Source organism: Poeciliopsis prolifica, unplaced genomic scaffold (genome assembly GCF_027474105.1).
Source record: "Poeciliopsis prolifica strain line A6 unplaced genomic scaffold, Auburn_PproV2 SCAFFOLD012, whole genome shotgun sequence".
NCBI lineage: Eukaryota > Metazoa > Chordata > Actinopteri > Cyprinodontiformes > Poeciliidae > Poeciliopsis > Poeciliopsis prolifica.
The window spans coordinates 8075652-8097867 of NW_026562387.1; the positions used below are offsets into that span (position 1 = coordinate 8075652).

A 22216-nucleotide genomic window follows, 5' to 3' on the forward strand; every position below is an offset into this window, starting at 1 on the left:
TATGTAGGCTGTACTTTAATATGCTTTATTGAGTTGTTTCTGTGTTTATTTGTTGTTGCTTAATAGGACAAATATTAGATTAATATTTAAATAGGAGTATGAATAGTTAATTTAGTGGCCCTTAGAGTGTAAATATGTTTCCCTTGCAGTAATTGCTGGTATGTTTTAGTGTCCGTGGAGCACTTTGCAATTTCATTTTGGGGCATCAGGGCAATGAGGGCGGTTTTACCGACTACAGACATGCAAATCTTCAGTATACAACAAACTCCTATGACTCAACTAAAGTTTTTCCCATCAATGTATTTAATGTGCATTGTATTTGAATTTTTTTTTCATCCTCTCCAGTGTGTGCTTGGACATTATATATATATATATATATATATATATATATATATATATATATATAATATATATATATATATATATCTCACAAAACCTTTTAGACATGCAAATGCTGAATATATGTAATTTTTTAAAATCTGTTCCATGTGCTTGTTCCTCAAAAATGACTCCAGGTGGTTTATATTTGTATTTATTTGTATGTGACTGTGTGATTGCGAGCCGCGGGAGACAGAGGAGAATCACTGCAGCAGGAAAATACAGGCAAATACAAGCAGCCTGAGAATAAAGAGGGATGAGGCCGAGTCCTGCTGTTTCTCCTTGCCACCATTATCCCACAGGAGAGCGTCCTCTGGGAGAGGGGGAGGGGGGGTTGGGGGGGGGGGAGCAAACACACACACACACAAACACACACAGACTTGTGTCCTGGGAATCTCCTCAGCTGTTTCTCCCCCACAGCACTCCCCCCTGCACCCTTCCCCTTTCTCCCCCATTGCACTGACAGCCCTAAACACCTCCACTGGCCGGATCTGGTTCCACTCGGCACCGGATCGGGGCCCCTGGCAGCTGACTCCATATTCCTGGCCAGGATTAAGCCTCCTAATGGCAGCCACTCTGAGATGATTTACACGGCATTACTGTACACACCAGCGCCATGCTCGCCTCTTGCTAATGGTTTATTGCACTGACTGGAGCCTCTCCCTAGCTTGTTGCTGCATCTCCAGTGCAGATGGAGGTCCGGGGGTCTTCAAGCAGGTTAACAGAATCAAGAAATATGTCCCAACCTGTGTAGGAATTACAGGTGGCACTTGAGGAACAGGATGAGAAAATTACAGAAGCATATTTGGTCCTGCCATTTCTCTTTTGTCTTTATCTTTAATAGAGCTTATATTATTGTTTTAGGAACTAGTTTCTGAATATAAAGAGCCAGACTCTATGGATGCTCATGGAGCCAAAAGCACCAGGATTTACACAAGACATGTTTACAAACGGACTAATTGTCTATACAAAAAACAAAACAAACAAACAAAAAAAAAACTTCTACATTTTATAGTTACATGTCTAGTGTAATATTTATCATTTCTGCTTCTTGCAATCAAGCTGAAAAGTAAACTCCATGAGCACTGTGACTGTTTGTTAGTAGACTAACAAATAGGAATATTTTAAGAGTTGTCGCTCATAAACGAAACCTTACAACTGCCCCTTCCTCCCCTACCCAATTTGCCAATTTGCCCCCCTACCCCTGGGCTGGTCAGTGTCAAGGTTTAACTGAGGTTTTAAAGTTCATGCAGTTTGAAGTCCTGCTAATGAGCTGCCACAGAAAGCAGCAGAATGACTGTTTGAAGCATTTAGCGTAGCGCCCCTCCCCCACCTGTTACTGCTCAATTCTAAGTTCAAAAAGAAATATTCTAATTGTATTGATCTGCATGTTTCTGTCCAGGTAATTGGTCTTTTGAGTTTCACATACCGCCTCGTGCTGGCTTTAATTTCTTCAAGTTCAAATTGTAATCAGGAGAATCCCTACGCTACAAGATCATTTTAAAACCATGACATTTATTTATTTTTTATTCAGATTTTACTGATTTTTTTGTGTGCTCATACACTTTGCCAACACGTGAACACTAGAACACATATCTAGAAATACAGTCACGTGTTTAGATTTATTTTTGTCTAACTGTATGCATGGATATATACAAGCAACCTTTTACCTTCTGCAAAAACAAACAAACAAACAAACAAACTAAAGATCCTGTCGACTTCTAAGTTAGTCAAGAGGCAGTTTGACCTCCTCAGCTGCAATAGTCAGACGTGTTTGCTGCAGCAGGGGCCTCCACACACAACCGGCCCTACATTTGTTTAATCATCTCCCGACAACAACCCTTCGTTTGGGGTTTGGACTTTCTGATCAGGCACCTGGTGGGGCAGCGCACAGGGGTCCACCATCAGCTGTGAAGCCCTCCCTCCCCTGCAGAGAGAGAGGGGTGTGGGGTGGGGAGGGGGGTCTCAGAAGATGTGGGAGTGGAGAGGGGGGTTGATCGATGATGGCCACAGCGGCTCTGCTCTGTGTGTGTTTGTGGGGCGGCTCTGATGGAGAGAGGCGGGCGGGTGGAGGGCTGCGAGGGGGTGACGCTGTTTAAACAGCCCGGCTTTGATTGACAGGGCCGGGGGAGAATGGGGGGCGAGAGGAGGAGGCTGAGCAAGTGCTCGGGTAAAGAGAAGAGAAAGGTATCAGAGGAAGAGGGGCGGAGGGAGGCTGGAAACTAAAAACTGCTGCTGGAGGGAGGACGAGGGAGGAAAGTGGGCTTTTAATTACCAGGACAGAGGCAGATGCAGCAGAATGGTGGCCCCACCTCAACAGCACACAAGCAGATGTTTTCCCGTTTTTTATTCTTTTTTTTTTCTTTTTTCCTCCAACACACACCCTCCCAAACAGCTGGAATTCATCTGTTTCAGTATGTGTGCACTTATTAGGACTGAAAGCACACCGTTTATTGTTAAAGACACTCTTGTTTTTTTGGGTTCCGCTTTTCTTCCAATACAAAATGAAACCATGTTGCTGCTCCGCCTAATGATACCGTCTGAAAAATAATTTAGTGGTTGTGTACGAGCAATAAATAAAATTAAAAATTTGCTCACAAGCTGAGCCGAGCATAACTGATCACAAATAGTCAAAGGAATTTGTTTTGTCTGTTTAAATTTGCTTTGAATTTAAAGTCATAACAACAAAAAAAGAGTTAAGGATCGCGTCCTTAACTTCAGCAACAATTAGAAGCCAGTTAAAAAAAATAGAAAATTATTTTTTTTAAATTGTGCAAAAAAAAAAAAAAAGAAGTAAAAAAAAACACCCAAGAGTACAGAAACAAAAATCTAATATAATAAATATTTACAACCTGTGGTGTATACACACAGGATAGCAAGACACAGCAGAGCTGATTTTTTTTTTTTTTACTGCAGAGGTTTTTCCGCGGTTTGGTTTTCAGCAGTTGTAGACAAAATCAGATCCCACTCGTCACTCGACGACCCCCTTCAGCATCCAGCAGCAGGAACCCATCAGTTTTAACAAGGGTGTGTGTTTATTAGGAACAGAAACATCTTTTAAAGGTAAATATTCATTATGATTTAAAAAAAACAAGCCTTTAGAACCATTTTTGTGCAAGGCTATAATTCAAAGAGAGGAGTCATGTTTCTATGTAAAGAATTAAATAAAGCCTTTCAGATTAAGTCACAAATTTGATTTATTAAACATTATAAATTTTATTTATTTACTTATTTGCAATTTTATTTAAATATCACCTCATAGAAAAAAGAAAATGGTTTAATAACTTATGAAATGGACTCAATTTTTTAAATGTATGTTTTCAATTTGAAAACATAAAACCTCATCAACATACACTGTAAAAAAATCAAAAATAATTCAGAAAATGTAAAAAAAAATTACAATTTAAAAAATTGCCATTATATTTTTAGCATCAATTCTATCATACAGAAGACTAAAACAAAAGATTTTCTTAATCCAGAGTTTATTTTTGCATTTTGAAATACAATATGAGACCCCACTCCTCAATCCACCTTAATTATTTCCCCACTTTTACAAAACTGATTGAAACACATTTGTGTGGACAAATTAAATCATAGTGCCCAAGTAAAAAAAAAAAAAAAAAATAATAATAATAATAATAATAATTGAGAAAATGGTGCAAACCTTAAAAACGGAAAAAACCACAATGTCCCTGCACATATAAAAATAAATTAATACTTTTGTGTGTCCAGTCACTGTTAAATCTTATTTTTCTGGTCCTAAAAAGACTCTCACACACACAAACTTGAGGCTTCATTGGCGTCACGGCCAATCACAATCACTTATGTACACCAAACGGCCAATGAGAAAGGTTTATGTACACTTAACGAGGTAAAGACTGTGCCACCAAACACACTTCCTCTGCCCCTACGAGCAGCTATGTACACCCCCGCCTCCCCCAAATCAAGCAACTATTAAATAGCTTGTAGCTTTTCAAACACGTGACACAGAGCAGACATCAGAGGGAGTTTACAGCAAATCAGACTGTGTTGGAGGTCAAAAGAACAAAAACAAAACCTGTACACAGTAGTACAAAATTATGTTCAATTGCAAAAAAAAAAAAAGAAAATCAGTGACTTTGTTTTTTAAAATACAGAAATTTACACACAGTACACAAACACTCCAGATAAATAATAAAAAAAACACCACATAAAAGTTGTATTTTGTATTTTTTTTTATATTACAGAATGCAGCTGAATAAATTTTCCTCGTTTTGTTAAGAGTCGGAAAGTATTTAATTAGATGCAGCATAATCACCAGGAGCGCTGTAAAAAATTAGCAATGTAAAAAGAAACACAAAAATCTCACCCCCTCCCCACCTATTTGGCCTCAGGCACTTGTGTTTGGAGCCTGAACGGCCAGTCCTGACTGTTGAGTTGTTTTTTTTAAAAAAGCGACCGCCGCGGTTGGCCTTTTAGGTCCTGCTCAAAGAGGTAGGTGCAAGCGGGGGACTCAATCAGGAAGACGGGGCAGGAAAGAGGCTTTGTTTGCTGACAAGTTCATGACTTTTTTTTTTGTTTTGGACTCCAAGCTACGTGGTTTACAGCATCTCGAAACAAGCTGCCTTTATATCTTGAGTTTTCTTTTTAACCCTCCTCCAAACCCCATCCTGTAAGTGTCTCACATGACTGAGCCCCCCGTTATCTGGCCCAGGGAAGAGACAGACGACAGCAAGGCTACTGCGGTGACAGTGCGACGCTTGGCTCGCTGACATTAATGGATCTGCAGCGCGCAGAGTGAAAGAGACGTTGGGAGAGAAGCAGCAGCCAGAAACATGTGGGGCGATTTCTTTCTTTTTTTTTTTTCTTTTCACAACGCTGACCCGATATTCCCCTCGGGACTGCTGCGAGACAGATGTCAAACATACATCTGCTACTGTTCAGTGCTATTCTAGGGAAGTGTACTTTTATACTCATTCATGTATTGCTGCTTGTTTCCGTTTTTTTGTTGATGTTTTTTTTTTTCTTTTTTGTGATTTTTAGGTTTGAAGGTTTTCTGTGCGCCAGCTCGGCTGTCGAGCTAACAGCTCTGGTTAGCGGAGGCCCCTGAGAGTGAAACATCGTGACAGAAACGAAGAGAAGAAGCCGAGACGAGACAAGAGTCAGAATTATGACAGAAAAGATTAGCTTTAAACTTTCTTGGAAATTGACCTTTTAGATGACTCAAGCTCCAAAAAAATAAAATAAAATAAAGAAAAAAACATGAGGGAAAAAAAATACACATGTATTTTACTCCAATGCTACATGGTGAAACTAACTTATAGAGAAACTAATAGGAATATTAAATTAAAACCCAACTAAAGACATTAAGGACAAAGAAGCAGTTAAAAAGAACACAACTATAAGTTAGACTGAAATAAATAGCACACACACACATAAACAGAATTCAGGGTCAAGTTTTAAACCAGAAAAAGCTGCAGAACCGAAGTGAGCCGGCCCAGTTTGAGTGAGGGAGGAAATCCATGAGACGAATGGCAACACTTTTAACGTTTGCTCTTCTGTCCAGCTGATGGACTCTGACCAAAAAGTTGATCTTACTACTGTGCATATTTAATAAAGAGTATTTTTTTAAAAAAGAAAAAAAAAGTCAATTAAACACAAACAATAAAAAAAGTGTCATGTCTTCTCTTGGCCGGTGATGCCCACGGCTTTTTCTGCCACCCGGGGCTTTCCCGGCCCTGAGCTGTGTGTGTCGGTGTGTGCGTGCTGCAGTGCGAGGAAAGGGTTGGCGGTGATGGCGCCCTGGCTCTGCAGGTTGGTGAGGGGCAGCTGAGCGCCGGACAGCGGCATGGAGGGCATCTGAGCCGTGGAGGAGAGGGACTGCAGCTGCTGCAGGTCCTGATGCTGCTGCTGGATCAGCTGCAGGAGCAGCGCCTGCTGCTGCTGGTCCTGTGTCAAAGAGCGGGAGGTTAAAGTTAAACACGTTTACGCTACAAACCTGGACAGGAGAAATGGGAATTCGGCTCCTGAGGAAGTGACATACCGCAGACGACTGGGAGGACAGCAGCTGCTGCAGCTGATGCTGAAGCAGACGCTGCTGTTCGGACAGCAGGCCGAGCCGGGCGGCACTGCGGGGTCAAAGGCAACAACGTTAGAAGAGAAACTTGGAGCTGCTGAAGCAACATACACACACACACACACACACTAAAAGTGTTTCTCTTGCTACAAACCAACAACACGGGACGCAACAGGTGCATCTCAACAAATGAGAACATCATCACAAGTTTATTCATTTCACTTACTCCAATTAAAAAGGTAAAAAAATAAAGATGATTCTGACCTACAACTAGTGAAAACAAGAATCTGGTTGTTGCTCACAGCGTGGCGTATCTAAGCCTTTTAATGGAAAATTAAATGGAAGGAAGATCTGTGGTGGATCAGGTGCAAACTTGTACAGAAATAACTGCAGCACTGATAGGACGCAAAGTAAATGCTGGAAAGGAGCCCTGATCACATTTTATGGACATTTCAGTTGGCAAGAGTTCTGTACAATGATTGAATTTTTTTCATCGTGTTCATATTGTTTGTTAAACATGTGGGGTTTTATTATCTGAAAGCCACGGTCTGTGTTTAATGAATCTAACACGAGCTCGTGTTTTCAGCTTAATAAGTGAAATGAATAAGCTGTTTGATAACATTCCACTACATTGAGATGCAGCTGTGCAGGTTCCTGTCTCACCTGCTCTTACTACCTGTTGCGCTGCTTCAATCCAGCATGAAGGCAAAAGGGAAGAAAAAGAGGAAACTGTGAACTTTTCACTCAATTTACCCTAAAGACACAAACAGCTTCCTCGCTTGTTGAATGTTTTCAGAGAAATAAACAATTCTTTTTGTATGATTTCATGCTTTTACAGGCGAGATCCTCGTAGGTCAGGAAGTCGGATACCTGCTGTTAACGGGGAGCATGATGCCTGCCGCTGTTCCTGTAGTGTGGGGGCTGCCGGGGCCCGCCGGCGTCTGGATCACGCCGTTCAGCGCTCCGACGATCCCGCCGATGCCCAGCGCGTTTCCTGCGCCCAGAGCGCCCATCAGCCCGGCGACGCCGCCAAGTGCGGCCGTGGCGCCCATGCCGTTCAGCGCCGGCTGAGGCGGGCTCTGGGAGACGGAGGGCGAGGTGGAGAGCGAGGAGGTGGAGCCGCTGCTGCTGTGACCGCCGCACGACGCAGTGTCCTTTGAAACAGACACAGACTCACTGCCATCAGGTGTTTTATGGCACGGCAGAGCCGTGCTGTGTCCGTGTTCCTCTCCTTACCTGAGTCGTCACTGGTAAAGAAGAATCTGTAGCTCCGAGGTGGGACCCCTTCACATCACCTACACAAACAATCACAGTGTTGGCTTGATAAACCGCAGGACCAAAGTACTGATTCCCCTTTTACAACATTAAAACAGCAAACTTTATGTATTTGATTGAAATTTTGACTAAAACAAAGCAGTGAGCAATTATGGAAAGAAATTGCTTTGAATGAATCTAGACTGGAAGGAGAACATCTTCCGGCTCCATTTTGTCGCTTGTTATAAACGTGCGATGAGTCAAGTGCAAGTCGTCTGGGATGTGAGACTCAAAGAAGTGGAGCTGGTGGAGCCAATCTAAACTCTACTATAATCAGAAAATCTTCTCCCACATCTTTGCTGTGTCTCCTACATTGTGACAAAATTCAAAGATGGCATTTTTTCAACTATTCCACAGCATGAAAAGCTGGTTTATGGAGTGAACGATCAATAATAGATGTGCTGACAGACCGTCCCACAGAAAATCTGAAACTGGTTGAACCAGGTTTTATTTAGGTATGTCAGATATAAATGATGAGAAAAAAAGGCACAGAATTTTTCTTCGACTTCACATTTATCAGCTTTATACATTCTTCATGTTGAATTTCCCTTTTATTGTCCTGATGGGCTGAAAAATAAGATAGGGGGCACCCTTAGTCTAAACAGGTGTAGAAAGCAAATCTCTCTGTGTCAAAAACTCTCCAAGACTCTCTCTTCACATTTCTTTCATCTCTTGTAAAGAAATATCTCCCAAAAGCCATTCACCCTGAATTCTAACAAAATTGTATGTGTGTGTGTGTGTGTGTGTGTGTGTGTGTGTGTGTGTGTGTGTTTACCCGAGGAAACAGTGCTCGGGGTGAAAGGCACTGATAACTGTGCGCTGAGAAGCTGGAGTCTCTCTTTCTTCATGGTCAGGGTTTTAATCTGCTCCTCCAGTCTCCTGTTCTCCTCCTGCAGCTGGTGGAGAGACTTCAACATGGCCACCACTGATAGGAGGAAGAGGAAGGAAAACATTGTGTTATGGCATCTATGGCGCTAAACTGAAACATAAAAATTACATACAGGTGGTTTAATGGTACAGATAGCAAATCACAGGTTTCAGTAGGTCAAATTTAAGACTTTTAAGACCTTTCTAACACCACCTTGATTGAAATTTAAGACCAAAAAATTTTAGAAATATCAGGGATAACTTTAGGGTATTACCAATTCAAATTTCAAAAATACTTTATTGATCCCAAAGGGAAATTAAAATAACTCGTATTAATTCAATGAGTTATTGTATGTCTGGCAGGACAGATCTCCTCTAGCGGCCTGTATAACAGTGAATTTGAAGAAGCCTCTGGCTGAAGACACTCTGATTTCCCAAGACAGTCTCATGAAGATGAAGGTTGTCCATTATTTTCTTGACTTTAAAAAGAATCAAAAATAGCATGTATTGTGAAATTTTTGAAGTCTGTTTAGCAGTAGCTTTTGTTTATCAGACTGCATATAGCTCTATACAGCTTTAACCGCCAAGTTTTTTTTAACAGAATGAATCTCGTCAAGTACGGGATGGTGACAGACAGAAGTGAGTCAGTGGCAAAAACAAACATCATCCAGCAAACCAGCAATAAATTTGCTTGCAAAAATATGCAAAGAAATATATATTAGCAGCTAGCTAGCAGTAGCGTTATGACTCAGACTTTGCCCTACAGAAAAAAAAATACAGAGAATACATAATAAATAGCCATGCTATGTCAAAATTTAAGACCTGTGATTAATGTACTTAAGGCCAATGCAAATTTGTTTAAAAGATTAAAGACATTTTAAGGCTGTAAATTTGGATACATACATTTAGGACTTTCAAAGTCTTAAATTTAGCATCTAATTTATTTAAGATGACTAAATTTAAAGACTTAAGGATGCACAGACATGCTGTGAATACAGTATGTGTGGCTGGACTGATAAGAAAAATCTGAAAGACGAGCAGTCAGTCATGCTCAAATATCCAGCGATTCATATTTTTCTACATGAAGGTCAAAGGTCAAAATGAGTCAAAGTTACCCTGACGCACATTTAGACTCCAGGACGACGAGATGAGGCAAAGAGAAAGTCGTTTTAAATTGACAGCCTCTGCTGAAGGACAGATTTTGCTGTCGCTTCACTTTTCCATTTTCACCTTAGCTGTAGAAGAGGCGATGGAGGAAGATGTTTGGCTTCCACTCACCGTCTCCTTGCGCTCCCTGCTGCATCAGGAAGCTCTGCCCTTCGTTCCACTGCCTCTCCAGGAGCTGTTCGATGCTGGTGGCCACCGGGGGCAGCGTCTCCCCACCGCCGACGCCACCGGCCCCTAGCAACCCCAGCCCTGGCCCCGGCAACGACCCCGAGGAGTCATAGCGGATCTGCAGGCCGCCAATGGGAGAGCTGAAAGGAGCGGGGTGGTAGGGTGGGGTGGAGAAAAGAGGGAGCGCGGAAAGGAAAAAGGAGAGATGGAGAGGTCAATAGGGAGATTAACGACCCAACATAAATGTCAGACAAACATAGACACTGCTGGCTATAAAACTACATCAATTTGTTGTTACAGTGGCCTCTAATGAAAAGGGGCCAGGCTCTCCGTCTGCGCGCGAGAGCAGGGGGAAAAGAGAGGGAGGACGCAGCGCGATGTCGCCATGCGATAAATCTTGGTTGTTGAGACAATCTGTTGAGTGTGAAAGAGGGGAAACGAGGGACAGCAGGAGAGGAGATGTGGCGGAAAAGAGATGGCAAGAGTTTTGCACTTTGCTTTTAAAAGGTTAAAGTCAGCGCTAAGGGGGAGCGGAGAAGAAAAGAGGCAGAGAAAATGCACTTCTCAAGTCAAAAACACAGCGCAAATTAATCTAAGTTGCGGTACCGCCACAACATTTTACAACACCGCTGACTTTAAGTGCAGCGCTACTCATCCAAGTGTTACCAACCTCATCAGATGCATCAGCCATCCCACAAAGTGGAAGAAACAAGCAGAACTGTATCTCTGGGATCAATATTCCCATCCCGAAAGATCCATGAAAGTATTCCCAAAAGGAGAAGATACAGTAAATCCTCCGACTGTCCGTCCATGGCTGATTTAAAACCGAGGAGAAAAACAAAGTATCTAAGTGAACCTGAAGGATGGTTACCTCCTTTAAAACAAGTTATCGTTTGCTAAGAGAGCGAGAACCGCCTGCAGGGCTAAAAGCGAAAGAGGGAATGTGTGGAAGAGCGGACCGAGAGGAAGAGGAGACGAGGGGCCGGCGAAGGGAAAAGCAAGAAGAAAAAGAGTGAAGAGGGGTGTGTGGTGTGGGTGAAGCATGGGGGGCAGAGAGGAATGTAAATGGAGAGGGAGGGAAAGAGGGTGTGTGTGTGTGTGTGTCTGTGTGTGTGCACTCACCGCGGGGTGGTCTTAGGAGAAGCTCTAATGGAGAAGCCCTGAGATCCGCTGCTGCCGTCTCCCACCTCCTGATCTGCGCGCGCACACACACACACACAGAAAATCAATCGGACATCTAAGAACACACGGATGTTAAGTTGGAGGCAGATTGTTCACAAAAACAATGTTCACAAAGGACGGTGAAATGGTTGTTTTCTGCCCTCCTGCTTTCCACATTTTAGACAAACTTAAAGCTCTTGTTTCCTGTCTGAGAGGAAAAAATATATACATTTTACACCTTGTTTGATTGTAGTATTATAATAATTTGATTCATTATTAATGCACAGAAATAAACATTGAACTGCAGGCTATGTAAACATACATCAACCATATTTTATTGGTTAGAAGATGTTAGGAATGGCGATGGTTCCAAAACTGCTGAAATTTTCCAAAAAGTTGTCTCCACAGCTTTAAATCATTTAAACGAGATTCCATGGGAAGTTTTCAATATGGTGCTGCCCCTCCCCCACTTGTTGCTGAGCACAGCAGGAAAGAAAGAAGTGTTGCTTTTTCAAAATCGAAATTGCAAAATGATATAATATTCTGGATATTCCTTTAACTTTACTGGGTGTTTGTTCAATAACACCCAGCTGGGTTTAGAAAAGACAGCACAAATTTCGTTTACCTCTAAAACGTACAAAATGTGCGTTAATGTTTGGCTGCGGTCCAGAGTGCATGCTAGGTCTTTAATTTTTAAGAGCAAAAATGATCTGGATCCTGGTCATTTCCACCACACGGTGCGTCAATTATACCACAAAGATCATCACTGAATGACTCCTAACGCTCAACTCCTTTAACTTCTATTTACACTAAAACTGAAATCATTGCTCCGTTTTATTTTTTATTTTTAGATGATAATTAAAAAAAAACCCTATATTTTCTGATCTGACCCTTTGCTCTTCTGTCAAGATTACAAGCATCTCCTTAACTTTCCATCTCTGCAAGACATGAGCTTTCATTCACTCTCTCTCTTTCTCGCTCTACCTCTCCTCCTTCTGGGCCCCTGGCCAGACACTTCTTTTCATTTTCCTCAGTCAGAGTAATGAATCACACATGCGCACACACTTTTGCATTTATACACTCGCGCAAACTCCCCTCTACTTAAGACAGTCAAACCCCAAATTTTTTTTTTTTTCCTCTCCTTCGTCCTCCCTCCACCAGGTCACCACTCCAGTCGTCGACTCCCTTCTTTTTTTCCTTCCTCCCGAGTGCCGTTTCCGCCGTAACCCTTTCTGTTTCACGCCAGTCGGGTGCCAAAGTAAACAGGCTATATACACGCATGCAAACACACACACACCTTGCATGACTTCTTAGATGACTCCTGCACACTGACAAAATTTGAAATTCAGAAATTCTTTTTAGTGCTCGTTGTATCTGGAGTGAAAAGGTTCATGGATCAGTCAAGCAATAAGAATAAATCTCCCATTAATGTTTTAATTTTTAAGCAAATGACACGACAAGGATGTTTAAAAATTAAAAACTAGTCCGCTTCTGCATTTATGTCTCCATAGTTTTAAAGTTGGAAATTATTCACGTTTTTTCTTGATGCCTTATAGTTTCGTAGCAATTTTTTCTGCATTAGATCTGTTTAAATTACGTCTTAACTTTAATTGAAGAAGTGAAGTAAGGTTGAATCCTTTTCACATAAAGACTGATAACACAGGTTGTGAATGTCCTAACGCTAACCCTGCACAGTCTCTGAGTAAGACACACACACACACACAGAGAAAGAAAGGCCTGTATCCCCTGACATTCAGTCTGATTAGTGAGCTGACCTGTGGGTCAGAGTGGATCTGGCTCTGATGACTGGCAGCAGGAACCACTTCCTCCTCTTCACTCTTTATTCCCTCTTCCTCTCTCCTCTCCTGCGTCTCTACTCTCTGGCCAACCAGATGTCTCGCGTCAGGAAGCGGCTACTCCTGCCTGCTAAAACCACTTCTTACTCCCTCTTTGCTGAACTTTTTTATTATGTAGTGGGGGAGTTGTTATGTCACAGAGACCCTCTACTCCCTCTTACGCATTAAAAAAAAAATGCAACAAATCTTTAGAAGCGCCACCCACTAGTAGGAAGGAGGAGCTCGAGACTATCAGCGACCCTTGACCTCACAGTGGGATCAAGAGGGCGTGACCTATGCATTATCTTCTTGTCTTTCCTTCACACACTCCCACGTTAGGTATGAGGGTACCTGCTGGTGAGGCCTCGGACTGAGCGATGAGAGCCGCCATGCTGGAGTTGGGGTTCAGCCTGTTGCCGAACATGTGGGGGGGGGCCAGGTTGAACACGGAGCCCGGCAGAGCCTAGCATGGGACACACAGCACAGAACAGACATTCAACCATCTTGTTTTTTTATATTTACTTAAACATATAACTGGATTTTTATAGGCATGCGTGTACTTGTATATGCTGCATATAGAGGACCACTTTCACAGTATCTACCAACAAAGGTAGGTCGCTTCCGGAAATGAGGACATTTTCCAATTTTTTCAGTTCTTCCACTGTCTACAGGTTTGATTTAGAGGTAATGTGTGAATTAAGCTTTGGAATAGACTGTTTATGGCTAGGAAAAGGGGAAAATGTTTTCACTCCATTTATGCAGTTTCTAAAATAAATGGAAGTCAAAACATGGTCTTCAGTTTGTGTAGAAGTGAAAGGATATGTGTGTGTGTGTGTGTGTGTCCAAAAAGCAGCTTGCAGTGAAAGCTGTGGAAACACTTTTGTGTATTTCATTAAAAAAATCTTATGAAAAAAATATTTTTTGTATCAAAATTAACCTAAATAATATTGTAATTATTTATTTTAAAATAGGCAAAATAGACATTTGATATATTTCATACAGAAAAAGCAACAACCGATTTTCATAAAGAAACACACGCACACACATGTGTGTGTTTGTCATATAATCAACCCCAAAGAGAACTGAATTGTAGAAATAATTGTTGAAAAAATATATTCAAATTATCTTTTTATTTTATTAATTATAATTACTAGATAAGACAAAAAATAAAATACATTTTTAGGTGAAAATCAAAAGTGTATTATTGTGTATTTACGCGGGACTCCGAGCGCCCCGGCACCCCTAGACTCTGACATGCTGACAAAGTGTTTCTGATGCATAGAGTTTAATCCAATTAAGGCATTTCCCAACTAAGGGGTTGTGGTGCGATGGGTGGGGTGGGGTGGGGGCGGGAAGGTGGAGCGTCAGGAGGGCAATTCACTCCACCTAACCGAACAAAATGGCTGACTGTTAAATGCAGTGGAAAAACCTGTGACCAAAGAAAAACATGTGACGCTGCAGAAAACTGATTGAAGAATGCAGCGCTGTAGAATTCAATGTGAGGATCTGCTAATGAGTTTAATATATGGTATATAATATATTAATATATAAATAATGAAAAATATTATTTACATTATTTGTTTTTGAGAGATGTTTGCTTCATATTATTGTGTCCAAACAACAAAATCCATAGAATGCTGCATATAGCACAAAATTATTTGCACTGTTTAAAAATATGTATAAAACAAAATCTGTAGATAGTTGCTGAATATGTCTTTAAATTTCAAGACATTTAAATTTAAACAATTTAAATGTCTTAAAAATAATCTAAATTATCCAAGTTTAGAAAAAAAAAATCTTTCTAGTTTAATTTCTAAGAAAGTTGTTCCCTTCTCTCTAACCCCTCCTCCTCCATCCCTTGTTTCCATAATCCTTCCCCCTTTCACATCAACATTAATTTTTCATTTGCATTCATTTTTCATTTAAGTCTCTCTCACACTCCCTTTCCCCCCCCCCCATCTTAGGCAAATAGCCAATAGCAGAAGGCCAAGAGTCTGTTAGTGGACCGAAAACACCAAACCGTCTCAGTCTTTCGCTCTCACACACACACTGAGCCGGGGAAGCCTGTTGTTGGCTTAGTTCAAAGTCTGCATGTTTCCCAGATGCACAGGCCACCGCGTTAAAAAAAACAACAACACAAAAAAAAATCAGAGGAAAAGTGAGAAAAAAACCGTCTGAATCACACAAACACTTTTTCTCTTTCATCCTCTGGAACATGTTAAACTGAGGGATACCGCCTCCAACCTTCCACCTTTACCATACAACCACCCCGCCCTCACTCCATCCATCTCTCCATTCCTACTGTGGAGCTTGTCATTTGTCATTACATCACAGGACAACAGAGGAGGAAGACGAGGAAGAAGAGGAATGGAGGGATGAGGGTGAGAAGAAAAAAAAAAGTGTTGAGAGGACACTGGAGGAAAAAAAGAGACTTGTGTGGACAAAGATAGGGAAATTTGAGCATTACATACTATTAGTCGGGAGGATTTTTAAAATCCTGATTATCATGCCATAAATTAATGTTCTTGATATTATCAAGATTTGTTCAAATAGGTTTAAAATATGCAAAAGATGTTGATCCATCCAGAAGTAATTGCACTTTATTAATCGGTTTTTGTGCAGCATAAATATCCCATAATTTAGCATCGACAAATATTCATTCAGTCACAAATTAAACTTCTCATCAACAGACTGCTGAATGGATGGATCTTGTTTTTATCTTTAGAAATGTTCTTATAATGGAAATACCTGAATATACATAGGTGAAGTTTGCAAATAAAGGCTCTTATTGTGAAGGTTTGAAAGAAGTAGTAGCTGAGATCATCTGTACAGTCGACACTTTTGGTAAAAGAGAAGCTAATCAAATTGCTTCAAGCTCAGGCTCTACCCATTGAAAAAAATACATTCTAAATATATATATATATATATATATATATATATATATATATATATATATATATATATATATATATATATATATATATAGCTGACTGGATAGCTCAATACATAAGGCATCAGTATATCACCCGAGAGGGCAGGGTTCGAATCCAGTCTGGGTCCTTAGGCAAGACCCTTCAAGCTACTGCCTACCTCATACCATGAGAGATACTAAGCTGCATAACATGCCGGCTCAGACGTCGCCCGGCCAAACAAGGTCTGCGTCAGGTGTTGGGGAACCAGAGCACCTTGATGACAAATGGGCTACTGGAACAAGACGGAAATGGGCGAGAGATGAAAATGTGGATCTGTTGGAATGCTACTACTCAAGTAACCCTAGTGAGAGAGGTTACATGCAAAGACTGGGGAAGGAATGGTTACTTCGACATCCCCAGTCAACACTAAGCGCTAAACAACTAGTAGCTCAGTGTTCCAACATCCACAAACGGCAACTGCTATCACAACTTGAGATTGACGAGATACAACACAAATGCTACGGCAAAAGGGAGGAACCCGGATGTCAGGACTGTGGGGACTTAACTACAAGTCCCCACCCAGTGAGGGGATACACGGCCCCAATGAGCGAAACAGAGCTGAACGAGACAGCTGCTGACCTGAGAGAGAGAATCATGACCCGAATGACAACCAGGCCTCCCCGGCGCCAATTACAACGGCTGAGTGAAGTACCATCTGAAAGTCTCATTGAGAATGTGAATGCAGCATTGAGAACGATCCCTACCAACACCATAACAGAAACCAATGAGCTGATCTACAACTCAGCATCAGTGATCCTTGAGATACTTGGCTATAAGAGCAACCATGAGACCCAATACCCACCATGGAAAAGACGGTTAGAGGCTAAAATCAAGGTAACAAGGAGGGAAGTGAGCCAACTGTCAGAGCTCCACAAGGGTGCAATGAAAAGACCAGTACCCAGAAAGTACAGGCAGATGCCCATACCTGAAGCACTCGAGACTGCCAAACAGAGGCTCCAAGCCTTGTCCAGCCGCCTAAAGAGATACACAAGGGAGAATGAATCCAGAAGGATTAACCGGCTCTTCTCCACTCAACCAGCTAAGGTGTACTCTCAATGGCAGGGTAACAATAACAACAGAGCAGACCCACCAAGACTGGAGACGGAACAATACTGGAAAGGCATATGGGAAAGGGAGGCGTCCCACAACAGCAATGCACAGTGGCTGATCTCTCTACGAGAGGACCACAGCAACCTCCCTGAGCAAGCCCCGGTAACCATCACTGTGACAGATGTCCAAGAAAGAGTCTCAGGTATGAAAAACTGGACAGCACCAGGGCCTGACATGATCCATGCCTACTGGCTAAAGAAACTCACTGCTCTCCATGAGCGAATGGCAGCCCAAATGAACCAGCTGCTACAAAGTGGGACTCACCCTGAATGGTTAACTGAAGGGCGGACAATCCTAATCCAGAAGGATCCATCAAAGGGTCCAGTCCCACCCAACTACCGACCAATAACCTGCCTCTCCACAACCTGGAAGCTCATGTCAGGCATCATAGCGGCCAAGATAAGCAAACACATGGATAAACACATGAGCACGGCACAGAAGGGTATCGGTGTAAATAGCAGAGGAGCCAAACACCAACTCCTCGTAGACCGCACAGTTGCCCGAGACTGCAAAACCCGACACACCAACCTGTGCATGGCTTGGATTGATTACAAGAAGCCTATGACTCAATGCCGCATACTTGGATCATTGAATGCTTAGAGATGTATAACATCAACAGGACTCTGAGAGCCTTCATTGCAAACTCGATGAGGCTGTGGAAAACCACCCTTGAAGCCAACTGCAAACCACTTGCACAAGTGTCCATCAAATGTGGCATATACCAAGGAGATGCTCTGTCCCCGCTACTGTTCTGCATAGGCCTGAACCCCCTCAGCCAAGTTATCAACAAGACTGGCTACGGATACAGACTCAAAAATGGGGCCAATATCAGTCACCTACTCTACATGGATGACATCAAGCTGTACGCCAAGTGTGAGCGAGACATCGACTCACTGATCCACACCACCAGGATCTACAGCACTGACATTGGGATGTCATTCGGACTAGAGAAATGTGGTCGGCTGGTCACAAAGAGGGGGAAGGTCATCCACACAGAAGGGGTCTCACTCCCAGAAGGAACAATAGCAGACATAGAGGACAGTTACAAGTACCTAGGTATACCACAAGCAAATGGCAACCTCGATGAGGTCACAAGGAAAGGAGCCACAGCTAAATACCTCCAACGAATAAGGCAAGTCCTGAGAAGCCAGCTCAATGGCAAGAACAAAATCCGTGCGATAAACAGCTATGCCTTGCCAGTAATCAGATACCCTGCTGGAATAATTAGCTGGCCAAAGGAGGAGATAAAAGCCACAGATATTAAGACCAGAAAGCTACTAACAATGCATGGAGGGTTCCATCCCAAATCCAGCACCCTGAGACTGTACACGAGCCGCAAGGAAGGAGGCAGAGGACTAGTGAGTGTGAGAACCACTGTCCAGGACGAAACAACTAAGATCCATAAATACATCAGAGACAAAGCCTCAACAGACAATGTGCTCAGTGAATGTCTCAGACAACAGGGAACGGAGGTTGAGGTGCCAGAGATACCATCATGGGAGGACAAACCCCTACATGGGATGTACCACCAGCAAATAACCCAAGTGGCTGATATCAGTAAATCCTACCAATGGCTGGAAAAAGCTGGACTCAAGGACAGCACAGAGGCCCTCATCCTGGCAGCCCAGGAACAGGCCCTAAACACCAGAGCAATAGAGGCCCAGATCTACCACACCAGACAAGACCCAAGGTGTAGGTTGTGCAAGGAGGCCCCTGAGACAGTCCAGCACATCACAGCAGGGTGCAAGATACTGGCAGGGAAAGCGTACATGGAGCGACATAACCAAGTGGCAGGCATAGTGTACAGAAACATCTGTGCAGAATATGGACTGGAAACCCCAAGATCAAAGTGGGAAACACCCCAAAGGTGGTGGAGAACGCCAGAGCTAAGATCCTGTGGGACTTCCAGATCCAGACAGACAAAATGGTAATGGCGAACCAACCAGACATTGTCGTAGTGGATAAACATCAGAGGAAAGCCGTTGTGGTAGATGTAGCAATACCAAGTGATTGCAACATCAGGAAAAAGGAGCACGAGAAACTAGAGAAATACCAGGGCCTCAGGGAGGAACTGGAGAGGGCCTGGAAGGTGAAGACCACAGTGGTGCCTGTGGTCATCGGGGCCCTCGGGGCAGTAACCCCCAAACTGGAGCAGTGGCTACAACAGATCCCAGGAACAACATCAGACATCTCAGTCCAGAAATGTGCAGTCCTTGGCACAGCCAAGATACTGCGCAGAACCCTCAAGCTCCCAGGCCTCTGGTAGAGGACCCGAGCTCAGAGGATAAGAACCACCCGCGTGGGTGAGAAGGGAATTTTTATATATATGTATATATATATACATATAAAAAAAAAAAAAATTCCCTTCTCACCCACCGCGGGTGGTTCTTATCCTCTGGGCTCGGGTCCTCTACCAGAGGCCTGGGAGCTTGAGGGTTCTGCGCAGTATCTTGGCTGTGCCAAGGACTGCACATTTCTGGACTGAGATGTCTGATGTTGTTCCTGGGATCTGTTGTAGCCACTGCTCCAGTTTGGGGGTTACTGCCCCGAGGGCCCCGATGACCACAGGCACCACTGTGGTCTTCACCTTCCAGGCCCTCTCCAGTTCCTCCCTGAGGCCCTGGTATTTCTCTAGTTATATATATATATATATATATATATATATATATATATATATATATATATATAATATATATATTTATTTATATTTATATATATATATTTATTTTGGGCTTTTATCATGAAGGTTTAAAAGGAAGTGGCATCTCAGATCTTCTGCTCTATTAACAATAATAATAAAAGAACACCTAAAGCTAAGGCTACAATGCCAATAGTCCAAGGAATCTAAAAAAATCTTAGTAAATTAACTAGACAATAAAAAACATTTTGAAGATCGCAAGCAACTGAATAAAAGTTTGCTCACTAAGCATTATTTTATCTATCTTCAAAATGTCTTAATTTCTCAAATATAAAGTCTAAAAATACAGCAAACTCAAGCAAATGGCGCGTTTTGGTGCTTCATTGTGATAAGAATTCTAAACCTTGGATTGTTCACTAACACTGTAGCAGAATACAAATTTGTTTTGGGTCATTTCTATTTAAAATTGTAACATTATAATAACTTCAACCTGGATAAATGTTCCAACTTAGAAATGTTTCATCTAGACTTCATTCAAGGATAGAGGTTGGGCTCTTATTTTATTTCCTACTGACAAAAAAAAAAAAAAAAAAATTTTTTTGACATTTGGAAACTAGACGTCAGCTTAAATAAAAGCTAGAAGTACACACCACAACTCGTTAAACACTCTGAAAAGAAGCGTTTGGTAATTTGGTGATTAACTAAAGCTTTTATATTTAAGATTTCTACTTTCATCATTTCTCTTTCTCTCTCTCTCTCTTTTTTTTTGAAAGAACTCTAAACATTTCATCACTCTTTAGAAGCGCAGCCTTGATTTCAGACCCACTTTAAGGTATGATGCTTGGAGAATGGACTTGGCCAAGACCAGTTTTCTGAGACGCTCTCCACGTTAAAGGAAATTATATAAAAACATAATAGGGCATGGATGCAGCCTTGGCAGTTTCCCTCCAGTTATTCTTTATGTTGGGACCCAAGTGTATTATGATTTTGAGTATTTCTTTCCACTTACACCACCAGCCCCCCAGACCCCCCAAAAAAACTCTTGTGCGTTTTAATTAGCAGGAATCCATCACAACCTTGTTCACTGGGGTTAATAGAACTGAATTTGTCAGGAGAATACACACGTTTAATGATGCGTTTGGAGAACCAGAATAAAGGTCTACTTTTGTTCTTTCAATGCATGAGGACGACCCTCCACAGGTGCACCCAAACATTGGCAATAGATTATCTCGCAATAAAAAAGTGACTCTGCACAAGGTCGGAACCTGCACGTTTTATTATTTATTTATTTATTTCTTTCTTTTACAGATAACTAACGTGCAGAAGTTTAATAATGGCGCCGAGAGATTTGCCACAGACGACGTTTAATTGCACGCTGTTTGTGCTCGTGCGGTTTATCTACACTTGAGCTCAAAGATGTGAGAGGTGTTGGTGAATTGAGCGATGCGGGGGTTTGTTGAATAAAAGCAGAGCGCGCGTGAAAGAAAAGGGAGAAATGGAGTGCGTCGCCGTGGGTTTGATGCTTTTTCATGCGTGCCAGAGTGAGGTGAGGGGGTGCGGGGCAGAGCAGTGGGGGTGAGGAGAGTTTTCAGCAAACGTTGCGTGTTGGGACTCACGTGTGTGGAGGTTGTGCTGTTGAGTGGAGCCGCGGCGGTGAATGGCGAGGGAGGCGCCAGGGAAGGTGTGGGCTGCTGTTGCTGTGACAACTCGGCGCTCGCCCCGCCCATGGCGACGGCTGCTGTCCCCGACGATGACCCGTCGGCGGCGGAGAAGACACCTGTGGAGAGATAAAACATTAACAGCGTCACCCTAATCCTCAATCACAATAAAACCGATAAGATGGGCGGGGATACATTTTGGAAGATGATGTGTAATTATGGTTGATTATGGTTTAATGTGTGCATGTTTAATGTGTAAAGACACATTGCAGACATTGGCTCTGACTGACAGAATAGCTTTAAAGAAAAAAGATTTTGAAATGGTGACTGGGAAGATTTGTGTTATTTTAAGTCAAACTGTCTTTAAAGAAAAAAAAAAAGCTGCAGATTTTAATGAAAATTCAAAATAAATGCTGAGATTCAAATTTATTTTTTCGCTTAAACCACAGTTTCTAACACCAAAAATAAAATTTCAGAGGAATGGAAAATATCAAACGTAAACAAAAACAAAATAGTAGAAATTCTTAAGTACAAAAAAAGCTTAAAATAATAGTAATAAAAACATTGAAATGTTGGAAAAAGTTATATAACTTCAATTAATCACAGCCAATCCACTTTTCTTTTCAGACATCAGAAAACCAAAAACTTCTAAAAATGTATACACTTCACCAAAAATAAAAATATAGATACTGAACTTCCCAAAACTCAGGTGATAATTGTAATTCAACCCCCCGACACATGCCCCATTTCAGTATCTCTACTTCCTCCCCTCACACACCCCTGCCCTCACCACGGATAAGCCCTGCCTTCCTTTGACCCCAGCAGAGGAGGAGAGCAGAGCAGGGGGCTGGGGTGGGGGGACGAGGGGCCCTCAGCCCCACAAAAGCCTGAAT

General features: G+C 42.2%; 1 protein-coding gene across 5 annotated transcripts in view; it reads right to left on the bottom strand.

Moving 5' to 3' along the window:
- Positions 1-3843: 3843 nt before the first annotated feature.
- Positions 3844-22216, bottom strand: part of mllt10 (MLLT10 histone lysine methyltransferase DOT1L cofactor) — a 44603-nt gene continuing 26230 nt past the window's right edge. For 3 of the 5 annotated variants that reach the window (XM_055037487.1, XM_055037484.1, XM_055037482.1), the window contains 10 exons: positions 21282-21442; positions 13297-13408; positions 11072-11144; positions 9893-10089; positions 8523-8672; positions 7670-7728; positions 7304-7587; positions 7097-7120; positions 6401-6485; positions 3844-6306 (listed from right to left, as the gene is read on the bottom strand). In XM_055037487.1, coding sequence (XP_054893462.1) covers positions 6034-6306; positions 6401-6485; positions 7097-7120; positions 7304-7587; positions 7670-7728; positions 8523-8672; positions 9893-10089; positions 11072-11144; positions 13297-13408; positions 21282-21442 — 1418 coding nt within the window. In that variant the 3' untranslated portion in view covers positions 3844-6033. The remainder of the gene's footprint in view (positions 6307-6400; positions 6486-7096; positions 7121-7303; positions 7588-7669; positions 7729-8522; positions 8673-9892; positions 10090-11071; positions 11145-13296; positions 13409-21281; positions 21443-22216) is intronic. The other 2 variants (XM_055037485.1, XM_055037486.1) reach the window with 2 other exon arrangements.